Source organism: Eubalaena glacialis, chromosome 3 (genome assembly GCF_028564815.1).
Source record: "Eubalaena glacialis isolate mEubGla1 chromosome 3, mEubGla1.1.hap2.+ XY, whole genome shotgun sequence".
NCBI lineage: Eukaryota > Metazoa > Chordata > Mammalia > Artiodactyla > Balaenidae > Eubalaena > Eubalaena glacialis.
The window spans coordinates 168385960-168398254 of record NC_083718.1 but is presented as its reverse complement, the minus strand read 5'-3'; the positions used below and the strand labels follow the sequence as shown (position 1 = coordinate 168398254).

Here is a 12295-nt window from a genome sequence, read left to right as displayed (position 1 = left end):
TCATTATGAGATGTGAGAGAAGTTCTCAAATTTATTTTATAATAAAGTGATTTCATTTTTCTGTGGTTTACCATCTTCTGTTCATTGCCTCCATTCCATTTTTTAATTGGGTGATCATGTTTTTCATCTCTATTCAATCTTTCCTCATCTCAGATTGCTCTGTTTTCATTATTTCCTATTTTTGTGTCATAAATATAATATTCTCTCAAATCCTGTTAAGAATACAAATTAGAAGTTTTTAAAGTATTTTTTTTTTCTTTGTTGCTTGCAGAGGGGCAATTAACTCTGACTCCTCAGACAGGTCCCCTTCTTCTGATCTACTGAATATTCACACATATCCAGTTCATTTTCCGGTTGGCACACCATGACAGAGGGAAAATAAAAATGGATAATGGAAAGACCCAGTAGTCTTTAAGGCGGAGCAGAAGAGTTAAGCCAGAAGAGGCCATAGGAGGAGCTTCTCTTGCTCCTGGTACTAAAGCATGTGTGTGTGAGGGAGAGTGCGTACATGTGTATGTGTGTGTACATGTGCGTGTGTGTGTGTGTATGATTGTGGCAGCCTCTTCTCTAATGAGCTTGCCCACTCTTGTTAGGCGCCAGCCATGGCATTGCTCTGCTTTATCCAGCTTGCCAACAACAGCCAAATAGAATCCAGAAAGTCATGTTGAGAGGGAACTGTGGCTCTCTGTGGTTTCTCAGACCCTGTACGCTTCCAGAAGAGCTAGTTGGATTGAGATCTGGCCCCTGCCAACAGCCCCACTGTGTGTCCTTGGCCCCAGGCTCTGCTGCCCTGAGCTAGGTGGTCTTAGATGCATTCTTTCCTTGAGGTTTCTAGCACTGAATCCACAGGCAGGATTTCAATTCACTTATGTGAATTACACTTTGATTAGGCTCTTTCTCAAAATGGACCCCTTTTGGGGGGTATTCCATTTGGCAAAAATTCCTTTAAGTTGTATGTGAAAGGCACCCTTGCCTAATTTCCCGTTTTCATGTCCCTTTAGTCATTTCCGTGGGAACTGTAGAGGATGTAGTTATATACATGGGCTTCGTGTGCCATCTTGAGCTGGGAGCTGTTGTCTTTCCACACTATTGCATTTAGAGGACCTTCTGTCTTGCAGATGACAGAGGTCAAAATTTTGGTGGAGGCCAAAACAGAAGAAATCAGGTAGTTCTAGGAGACAAGCTGGAGTATGTGTAGGGGTGAGGTCTAAGAAATTTTCAGTTATTAAAGGTAAGGAAAAGATTGAGGGTCACAAATGCAAGAAAACAGTCATTTCATGGGTCAGAAATCCAAGAGTGTATGGAAGGTTTGGAGGGTTGGTCAGACGCAAGTGTGGAGGAAGTGGCGGGTCTCGCTGGGCAGGAAGGAGTCCAGGTATGCACTGGGGTTCTTGGGAGGGACAGGTACATCCTCAGGATTGGAAATACACCAGTGTTCTGGCAGATGGGCCAGTTACACCAGGGCAAGGGCAGGGTGCTCCTGGAGGTGACTCTGGGTGCCACCTTCTTTGTGTCGAGGTAGATCGGAGCGACAGGTGTAAAGAGCATTGCCCCTGCAGCTGACAGTGGTTGCAGGGTGGAAACTATAACCGTGCATTTCTTTTCATTCCAAAATAATTAGTGTCCCAGGTTCTCCCTCGGGAGGGCAAGGGTCCTGAGGGGAAGAGTTAGAACAGGAAACTACGTGATCTCCCTGGATGCCTTGTCCTCCCTTCCCCAGACCCCCTACTATGGAAGCTCTCTCTGGTGGTTACAGGATCATGTGGATGGCCTTTCGGTCAGGTCAGCACCACAGCCCAACCTTCTGAGGGGGACACTACAGAGGCCTAGAAAGGGAGGAAGAGGCTTTTCAGCAAGAAGGTGGAGCCCAGTGTTAGAAGGCTGGTGGCAGGGCCAGCCGGGCAGGCGGCTGCAGAGACCAAGTCTGAAGTCCGGGAAGATCTCTCTAAGAAACACAGGAAATCATCCCCCTCTCCCCACAGCCCTGCAGGGCCACCTGAGGTCCTGATCCCTGCCTGAGCCCTCCCTGACCTCTGACCTGGGGATGATGCCCCAGGTCCCTCCCTTCTTACCCTGAGTGCCTCCAAAAGTCTCTCTTCTGTCTGTTAAGTTGCTCACTCAACCCTGAGGCAGAACCTTGATAGTGCAGTGAGGTATGCACACCTGCTGACTGTGTCTTAGGTGCTACTCTGAGTCCAGACCACCCTAGAGAGGACGCTGGGGCACCAGCCATGCTCCATGTGACCTCTAGCAACCAAGGAAGGAGGCCTTCTGCTGGTCCCGTCAGGCCACACGCACAGAACTGCTGCGCACACTCCCCTCAAAACCTGAGAACTGTAAGTCTCCAAAATGCCTTTTTCTGCAGGGTTAACAGCAACCTTCCTCCAAGAAGGTCTCTGCATCGTCCAGCTTTCCTCAATTCCACCTGCAGCACTAGAGCACGGAAGTCCCTCTGGCCTTGTTGGCCCTGGGAGTGTCCTCTGAGACTCTGTTGTTGATGATGAACAAATGGATGGAGAGAACTGAGGTCAAGGGAGACGCCTGAAGACATGGCCCTTGGAAAGTATAAAGTCCTGTCTGTTGTTCACTTATAGGGAGATGCACACTGCATTTCTCTGTCTGGGGAGCTTAGAGGTTGAAAAGTAGAGCTTAAGGAGCCAATGATAGGAACCCACTCCCTCCTGGGCCACTTTGCCATATTCTGTTCTGTTTCAGGCATATCTGGTCCCAACTGGTCATCTCATGGTACTTCCTCTTGGGTTCAAGAGTAATTAGGTAAGAGTGAGAAATGCCTTCCAAACACACACACACACACACAAACACACACACACACCCCCCCCCAAGAGGGTGGGTCAAGAGTATCATCTTTGCATAAAAAGCACAGTGTACTCATCATATCTACAGAGAGTCCTAACGGATGGGGATTATTTAATGGTTTCTCTTTGGATTTCCTAGAGTGGTGACCTTTGGTTGTTTCTAATGTCTAGACTTCTCTGGCTACAGGGAATAAAACTATATTAGAATAAGATAAAAAAGTTTCTTGGCCTAGGATGAAAATGGACCTACTCAGTATGAGATTTTCCTTATAATCTTTTTAAATAAGGCAGCTCTTTGATAAGTTCTCCAGAGTCAACTCTTTGATTACACACATACACACACACGATGTGTTATTGGAGGTACAAATCACACACACAAAGAAACACAGTCATAAGTGTGTTCAATGTCTCAACAAGTCCCTCTCTATAACCCTTTCTTTAGTCCAAGTCCTTTCACTTCTTTCTCTTATGTAGATCTTGAATTCACTTTCTTCAACCCCACTGCTACATGCAGGCCATCACCATGGCACACTGAAGCTACAGAAATAGCCCTCCGGTCACTGAAACATAAACTCAAAACATACACAAATGCACACACACAGGACACAAGTATGTACAGACACAGATCACCCAAACCAAAATACAGACACAGACACATGCACACACATGTGGAAATGTACATATAAACATATCTATATCCACACATATCTACACAAATGCACATATTCTATGAACTCTTCCGTATCTAGGTTGATGGTCAGAGTTCGCAATGGAAAACCTGATCCACTGGCCACTCCAACTGAGTTTATTATGGTGATTTACTGTCCAGACAACCCCTACTCAATCACATACATATTTGAGAGCAGTCAGCTCCTAAGCAAACTCTAAAGCCACATTCTTTAGAATACACTCGCCTACCCTTCTCTCTTAGATTCTCACTTCTCCCAGATGAGTGAGGACAACATCTTGGGACTCAGGAGGGAAGAAGAAAGGTTGGGTCATTCACACAGAGATAAATGAGTGTGGTGACCGTACTTTTGCATCCCGTAGCATACATACTCTATGAAATCTATCAGTGTTACCTTGAGGACATCTCCTTCAGAGAGTTCAAATGCCCTGGCTTTGAGCTGAATCCCCTTCCCCGGCTGGGTCTGGATGGAGTAGATGCATTCGTGGTTGTTATTGTAGTTCACAGGAAAGTTGGGGGACAGCAGAGTGCCCTGAGTGCCCGTGACTGAATTCCCACACTCAGCTGGAAAGAGAATCACAATAATCACAGATTAACACCCATCAGCTACATCCGGAAAACAACTCACAGCGCTGGAGTACCTTACAAAGATGACAAGTTGCTTGCCTCTCTACCTGCCAGAGTGCCTGTTTATCTGTCCATTTGTCTGCCTGTCTATAGGAATGCGTATCAAAGTTTTTTTTTTTTTTTTAACATCTGCCCACCTGTAGTTCTGCTACATTCCTTTATTTCTCTCCTTCAGTTTGTCTGTTTTTCTTCTGCAGAAATAGAAATAAACCCACCAGGAACCCTTTACTTTCACAGTGTTATGAAGCAGCCATTCTCCCTCCCACCTGTTCATATAGTATCATAGCAACAGAAATGACCAAGGAGGGCATCAGGGGACGATGGGGGCAGCCAAGTGAGGAGGGATGAAGCCTTTCAGTATCAGAGGATACAGACAAAGAGGGGACAAGATTGAATAATAATTGCTAGCATCTTCCAAGCTTTACAAGGATCATTTCAGCCATTAGTCACAGCAACCGATCCCCATGAGGCAGGCACAATTATCATCCCTGTTTTCAAGATAAAGACCCTGGTACTTAGCAATTTAGATCAAGTCTCTCAATTCAAGAAGAGGAGGGGGCTGCAACTCAGCCCTCTTGGTTCTGGAATTTAGGGCCTCTGAGGCTCTGAAGAAAGTTTTGGCACAGACCCATGGAAACCCTGTTTAACTCAACAGCTAATGAATTCACACCTTCCTCTCAAAATCTGTTTCTGCTCCTCCAGAATTAGTCATTCTTTCCCCATTGTTCCTATACCTCTATTTATAGCGGTTATCACATTTTACTTGACTTATTTGTTAACATTTCTATCTCCTCCACTGCCCTGTGGATGCTTTGGGGCTTGGTCATATTTCTGTATCTCCAGCACCCACTCGCTCTGCTCCATGCCTGGGCAGGACAGCAGCAGCGATGAAAGGGGTAGCTCAGTGCAGGGCATGTGCTGAAGGACCCTGCAGTTGGCTCTCTAGGGTCTTTGATAATGTGAAGCCTCTTCCTGGGCTTCCCTGTGGCAAAGCGTCTACCAGATCGCACCCTGATGGCTAGTTTCTTGTCTGTACCCCCTACCCAAACTGTGCGTTACTTGAAGGTAAGGGTCATGCTTAATGAATCCATGAATTTCCAAGGCTTAGCCCAGATTGTCTGTAAAATAAATATTTGCCAAATGAATGAATGAATAAATATGGAGGACACTGACCTCAGAGGATGGACAGCTCTAAAAATGATTAGGTTCTGGAAGGATATAAATACAAGTCCAGATGGCAGGCCCATTATTTGTCTGGACATATGGGGAGTTTGGAGCATATGTTGAATCTCTGAGGTTGGTGGTAGCACATCTGCTTTCCCCGAACCATTCCTCAGTGTCCCTATTCTAGGCACAGTCATTGGCTGGAATGACCCTGAGGTCACCACATATTCAATTTTAATTGCCCTGAGCCTGGAGTGTCCTAGGCCACAGCAGTGTGGAGGGAGCATGTGATACAGGAACATTCAGAGCTGAGCCTCTAGTGGGCTTAGTTGTACCTTTGTGTGTTCTCTTGTCCCAAAGGCTGCTCCTTAGAACTTTGAAGATAGTGACCATGTCCCGCCAATCAGTCCTCTGATTGGTGGGACAAGCCCTCCTCCCTGGGCCCTTTCCAGTTCAGGACCAGCTTCAGGTTCCTAAGACGTCACATAAGCCATTACTATGGACAGCATGTTTGTGTCCCTCTGACAAATTCTTATGCTGAAGCATAAGAATTCCCCAGTGTGATGCTATTTGGAGGTGGGGCCTTTGGGAGGTAATTAGGTCTAGATGAGGTCATGAGGGGAGAGCCCCCATGATGGGATTAGTGCCCTTATCAGCAGAGGAATTGACCAGAGCCTGCAATCTGTCTGCTGTGTGATGGTACAGCAAGAAGGCTGCCATCTGGAAACCAGGGACAGGGCCTTTACCAGACACTGAATCCACTGGCACCTTGATCTTGGACTTGCCAGCCTCCGGAACTGTGAGAAATAAATGTTTGTTGTTGAAGCCACCCACTTTATGGTATTTTCTTATAGCAGCTCAAACTGAACAGGACAGCCGTCATTTGTCTTGGAGGAGAAATCTCGCTTTGCAGTACTTTAAACTCAGCCTGTTTGCAGAGTGTCCGAACGTGCGTAATGAATGTGCAGAGCTGGGGCATAAAACTAAAGGGCGGGTGGTGGACGGGCACCCTGGTGGCTGCTGATACTTTAGGTAGATATGTTTCTAAAGTGTGTAAGTATTCTGGGTGCCCTCTGATGAAGGTGGGCATTTGGGGAGGGGGTGCTGAGGGCTGTGCATATTTAGACATTTATTACTCAGTCACATCACGTGGGCAGCCCTCTGAAGCAGCTCGCCATCATCTCTGGGCATCACACAGTATTCTCTTCCACCTAGGGAACGACATGTGGTGCAGTGGGATGAGCATGAATTTTAGACTCAGACCAGTTATATCAACTCTCTGAACCTCGGTCTCTTCATCTGCCTCCATCTGGATAATAACAGCATCCACATAAAACTAGAGAGAATACATATATGAAATTTTATGATGAAAGAGGTGAACATATAGGGAGTGGTTAGCACCTAGTAGGCCCTCAACAAGCGTTATTCCTTTCTCTCCCCATCTAACCCGATGAATCTACGCAGCTTATCTGCTTCTATTTGGAGCCCTAACTGCCCAGGCTCCGGGAATGGCAGAAAGCCCAAGAAGTTTCTCGGGAAGCATGTGTTAGCTGCCTGACATTCACAGCACCCTCACTGTTCCTGATACCTCTTGCTCTCTGCCTAGTTCCTAAAAGTTGGTTTTCCTTAAACGTGGGCTTTGACATATTTTTGCACCTCCTTCCTGCCCCGGCTTGCTGCACAATAGCTATATGCCATCTCTGCCCCAGCATGACCCTCTCCTCTTTGCCACATGCCCGACACCTTTATGGGGAGGGGAAGGGGGCTGACAACTTCAGATGGGGCCAGTCTTTGGTCCCTACTGAGGCCTTTTTCCAGGGCACCGGGGAGTGTACAGGAGGTAGCGGGACCTGGCACTTGCTTTTGGGAGAGTTTCCAAAGTATCAGGGGAGGTGAGCAGATGCACTGAAAAGCCAAACACAAGCATAAATGGAAACAAATAAATGTTCCAGAGAAACAGTCATCTGCACCGGAAAGTGCTGCGGCTAATTCGGGCATCTACGACTTCTCTCATCCCCAACAGAAGAGGTCTCGTTAAGGGCAGGGGCTGTGTCTTGTCCATCAGTCTGGGGCTCCCGAGGCAGAGAGTTAGGTCTGCTCCATCATCCTCCCTCCCAAGGGCAGGGCCATGTCTCTTGCTGCAGAATGGGGTCCTCTGGGATCAGGGCTGTCTCTTCCACATCCAGCTCAGGGGACCCTGAGGTCAGGGGCAGTGTCGCCCTGTCACACAATGAATTAGAGCCCAGGACTGTTCATCTCCTTCTCAGCAGGGAATGTTCCTGGTAAGTTATTCAATTTACACCTCCAGTGCGTATGGCAACTGGGAGCATCTCCCGGGCGGGCATTCCCATGATACCTCCAACCTGAGGTTCTATTGCGGGCTGGTGGTAATTAGAGGTGATTATAATTGCTATGCGTTATGAATACATACAGAACAGAAGACAAATGTAATAATGAAAATATTGTGAGGCGCCATGAACAAACAGTAATTGGAATAATAAGTTAAAGAATGAGTTTATGTAATGAGATCAATGAGGCGAGAGCTTAGGGCGTGTGCGTATCTGTGGTCCTGGATAATCCCATTCAGGAAAAATTCCCCTCAGAGCCACTTAGCTGAAGACATTTCTCCAGAGCAGAAAAGAGCTGCTAGCAGCCACATCGAAACTGAACCTACACAGTGGGAGTTACATGTGTGTCTGAATGTGCGTCCAGGTCAGGGTGGGTGGATGCTCTGTGGGATGGTTGCAGGAAAAAGGATAAACTTTGAGATTAGTTAATTGATCAAAAATGGAATTCTGCATCTATTTGTCTTAATGTTTCCCCTCTGAGATCGTAAAGGGTTATTGGTTGTTGGTCATGTCATCAATAAATAATGATAAAAAGGTTATTGGCAAAATGATGATAATTATCTGGCACCCCATTGGTTTATGTAAATTATGTCATCTAATCTGGAATAAAGCCTGTGAATTGGATATTGTTATCTCTGTTTTATAAGCGAGGAAGCTGGAGCTGCTGGGGTCTGGTGGCTTGCCCAAGATCTAACAGCTGGTAAGTGGCAGAGCAGAGACTCACCCTTGGACCCAGGTGACCCCACAGCCTGAGCCCAGCCCATCTTGCCATCCTATTTACCACTGTCCTCTGTAGAGCCCCAGGGCTCCGTGCGGTTGTCTCGGGCAAGGCTGACCTCAAGGGCTCTCAAGACGCCGGCACCCGTTTCAGTCAGTGCAGTGCTGCTTTGATCTGTTTGGTATATTGGGGTTTTCTGTAATGTTTAGCACTAGCGGATAGCAGTGAGCATGGAAGGTACTCCACCGATCCAGCCTGTGTTCCATCTAGCCCCATGGTGTGAGCATCGAGCAAGCAGAGCCATGAACCTTATAAACGAGGGACAGCCAGCAACTGTCCCCAGTCCCTGGGATATCACCCCACTTTTCTCCACCCTCTGGGCCTGGAGCTCTGAACAGCCTGCTCTAGCATGCTGGCAAGGAGGCCGGCAGGACCTTGGGTCACAGGGCTCCTGGTCCCAACTCCATCAGCTGCCTCTTTAACCTCACCATCCACTGTTCTCCCCCTCGCTCGCTCCAGACTGGCCTCCAAGCTATTCCTCAAACACCGAGCGTCCTCGTGGCTTGGGGCCTTGGTACTCTTCTCCCTCTTCTCCCATGAATTAGCTCCTTGAATCCCTTCAGATCTCTACTAAAATGTCAGCTCATCAGAGAAGCCTTTCCTGACTACTTGTTATAAAAACCTCCAGCACTTTCTAAGCTGACCATCTTTCTCTGTAACCCTCAACACTGCCCGACACACTACACATCCATGCGTTTACAGCCTATCTCCCCCCACCAGAATGTGAGACCAGGAGTGGAGAGACCTTCTCTGTGTTGTTCACCTTTGTATTCTCAGCATCCAGAAGCATGCCTGACCTGCAATGGGTGCTCTATAAATGAACCCAACTCCTGCTTCTCTCTCTCTTCCCCAGAGGAATGGAGGAAGTCTTTCTAGAGATTCTCAAAAGCTAGCACCCTCATTGGACAAGTAAAATCAGCCCTCTCCTCCACCAGATGGGGATTCTCCATGGGCAAAGGTCATACCTCCTTCCTATAGGTGCACCCACACACCCCACCCAGATTTCTCCGCAAGAGGCATCAATTAGCCATGGGAATGTGTGTTAAGGGTGGGAGGGAACAGCATAGAAACTGATTTCATCCGAGTGCCTACTGTGGACCCGCTTTGTAAAGGTCAGTTGAGGCTACAGAACAGCTCACGAAGCAGGCATCGCCATCTCTCCTGTACTGCTAAGGAGGTTGGCGTGGAAGGAGGGTAGGCCACCCACCCAAGGTCCCACTGCAGGTAACCATGTGCTAAGACAGTTCTTAAACCCAGTCCTGTTGGCCTCTTGGCCCAGGTGCGTTCCACCACCTCCCAGCAATTGACTAAAGTCCGCCAACCCCATTAGTGAAGCAAAATGAAAGCACGTGACCACCTACCAACACACCTTGGCAGAGGCGAGCTCCACAGGCGCCGTCTGCCCCCCAGGCACGTGATGCGGGCCGTGCCCTCCAGACGGTACCCGGGGAAGCAGGAGAAGGTCAAGGTGTCGCCTACACCAAACTGCAAGCCCTTCCGGATGCTGTAGGCTGGGACCTCAGGCTCCTCACAGGGCTCCAAGTCATACTCTGGAAAGGGAGCAGGAGAGCTCGGGTCAGACACAGAGGATGGGAACACACAGACAAAGACACCAGGGAGAAGAGGACGAGAGAGGAAGACAGACAGAGGTACAGGATACACACCGATGCACGAAAAGTAAGGAGAGAAAGAGAGAGAGCCCAAGAGGGACACAGACGGGCGAGAACAGGCAGGTGTGTTCTGGGTGGTCTGAGTGCCTCCAGACCACAGGCAGTGGGAGAGAGCACCACCTTTCTGGAAACATGCTTCCCGGGAGTATTTCTGAGGCTGACCCTTCCCTCCTCTGTCCCTTCATCTCCACATGAACCCCAGCCTCAGGCTTGTGGACTCTCCTGCCTCTTTCTCCCTGGGCACCAAGCCAGATCAATTCAATCAGCCTGGTTCTAGAGGTTCAGAATGCATGACCCAGCCTAGGGCAACTTACATTGGGAAAAAGAATCCAAGTGCTTCAGCTGAAGCTGTGTCTTGGTAACGCTGGCACTTGAGGCAGATGGCATGTGTGACGGAGTGGCATTTATGCAGCAGGGACCTGCCTCTAGTGACTTTTATACCTCTAGTGATGATATAGAAGTACCTTTTCCCTCATCCCCAAGGGCATCTCCCTTCTGGGACACAGTACCCCGGGGCTCTGTGTGGTGGGGAGAAAGAGGCTGGATGAGGCAGACTGGCTGGATATGTCCCATCAGCCAGGACATGGCAGGTGGCATCTGCTGGAGGGACACTGTGGGGCTGAGCTCTGCCATGTCCCATTTCCTAGAGGTCAGGTATCTCTCACCCATCCCGGGGGAATCCACCTGCTGGCTCTACTCCTGGCTGGTGGTGGGAGGGGGGTGGTCTGGGAGCGATAGGATGAGAGCAGCAGGAGGACTTGGTACTAGAGGAGTGAAGGGTCCTCTTTTCTCCCTGAATGCATAGTAAAGAGCTTTCTTTGCAGGATTCCTAAACACAAAGATAAATATCCATCGCTACTAAATTAGCATTGGTGAAGCAGCCCCCAAATGAGACCAAAACACTCCAAAATGTGAATTTCAGTCTCCCTTCTTTTTCTTTTCTTTTTTTTTTTTAGAAATTGCTGTGGTTGTGAAGTAGTGGAAGTGGAATCAGACGAAGAATCTGGAATTACTAGGGCAAGATGGGACTCCTGAGGTCCTCTAGTTCAATCAGTTGGGTTGGTCATGTTCAGAGTGAAGCCTAAATACCTTCACAGAAGGAGATTCCCCAACAGACCTGCTAATTCCTTCCAAGCCCACTATGAGGAAGTTCGTCCTCGTGTCTAACCCGACTATCTTCTGCTGCAGCAGTGAGGTCCCCCTCCCAGAGGCTGGGGAGGGGACCAAGAGCCATCTGCTGGGGAGACCAGAGGCCGGCGGCAGGGGTGGGGGGAGGGACAGAGTGCTCAGCCATCACGTACCCCAAGGGACCCTCACGTGCTTTACCTGAGAAGGTGATGTTGAAGCCTTCGTAGGACATGGAGAAATCGGAAATGAAGCGGACCTGGGCAGTGAAGTTGCCGTAGAGTCCAGCGCTGATGGGGGCTGGCAACCGGGAACCGGTCAGCTGCCTCAGGGGCTGGGTGAAACTGCCGTTCTCCGTGATGAGGAGGTAGTCGTGGCTGCTCTCCAGGTGGAAGGTGTGGAAAGTGAAGAACACACCTGCCAGGAGACCAGAGGGTCAGGGTGGTGACAGTGAGAGGGCTGAAGGGGCTCAGCTGCACGACGGGGTCTGCACAGACATTCCCCGTTTGCAAACGTCTATCGGTGTGCGGAACCTCAAGCTTCAGCAAGGTCAACACACACCAGCCAACCTGCGTGAAGGGACCCAGGTGAACCGCACACGCCCCTGCCCTGAGGTCCAGTCAGGGAGAAGGATGCTGCTTTCTGGTTGTCCCAGTTTGAAAGGGAGATTTATGGCTAGGTCATTCATCCAGTCAACAAGTATTTGTACATTTATTGGGTACCTCCTATGGGCCAGGATCCAGGGCTAGGTGGGTGCAAGGGGATATAGCTACAGTACAGAGTGGCAAACGCTGGAACCAATGTAGATCAGACTGCGCTGGGGGGCAGAAGGGAAAGAGGGGAGGGTAGGATGCCCTCACTAAAGAGTGAGCATTTGATTGGGGTCTTAAAAGGAGCTTAGGAATTAACCGGGTAAGAGGGGAAAGGGCACCCCAGGCAGGGCACCGGAGACAGAGCCGCTGTGGATTCCAGGGCTCTGTGAGCTGCATGGTGCGGCTGGACACACTAAGCAGGAAACATCTGGAAGAGAGGCTGGAAATGTAGGCTGGGGCTGGACTGGATACTTTTCGGGACGCATT

At 49.1% G+C, this 12295-nt stretch overlaps 1 protein-coding gene across 6 annotated transcripts in view; it reads right to left on the bottom strand.

Moving 5' to 3' along the window:
* The window catches only part of CSMD2 (CUB and Sushi multiple domains 2), a 661810-nt gene that overhangs the window by 207530 nt on the left and 441985 nt on the right, over positions 1-12295 (bottom strand). For all 6 annotated transcript variants that reach the window (XM_061184511.1, XM_061184512.1, XM_061184513.1 and 3 more), the window contains exons 20-22: positions 11418-11633; positions 9783-9971; positions 3899-4068 (exon numbers count right to left, since the gene is read on the bottom strand). In XM_061184511.1, the coding sequence (XP_061040494.1) occupies positions 3899-4068; positions 9783-9971; positions 11418-11633 (575 nt within the window). The remainder of the gene's footprint in view (positions 1-3898; positions 4069-9782; positions 9972-11417; positions 11634-12295) is intronic.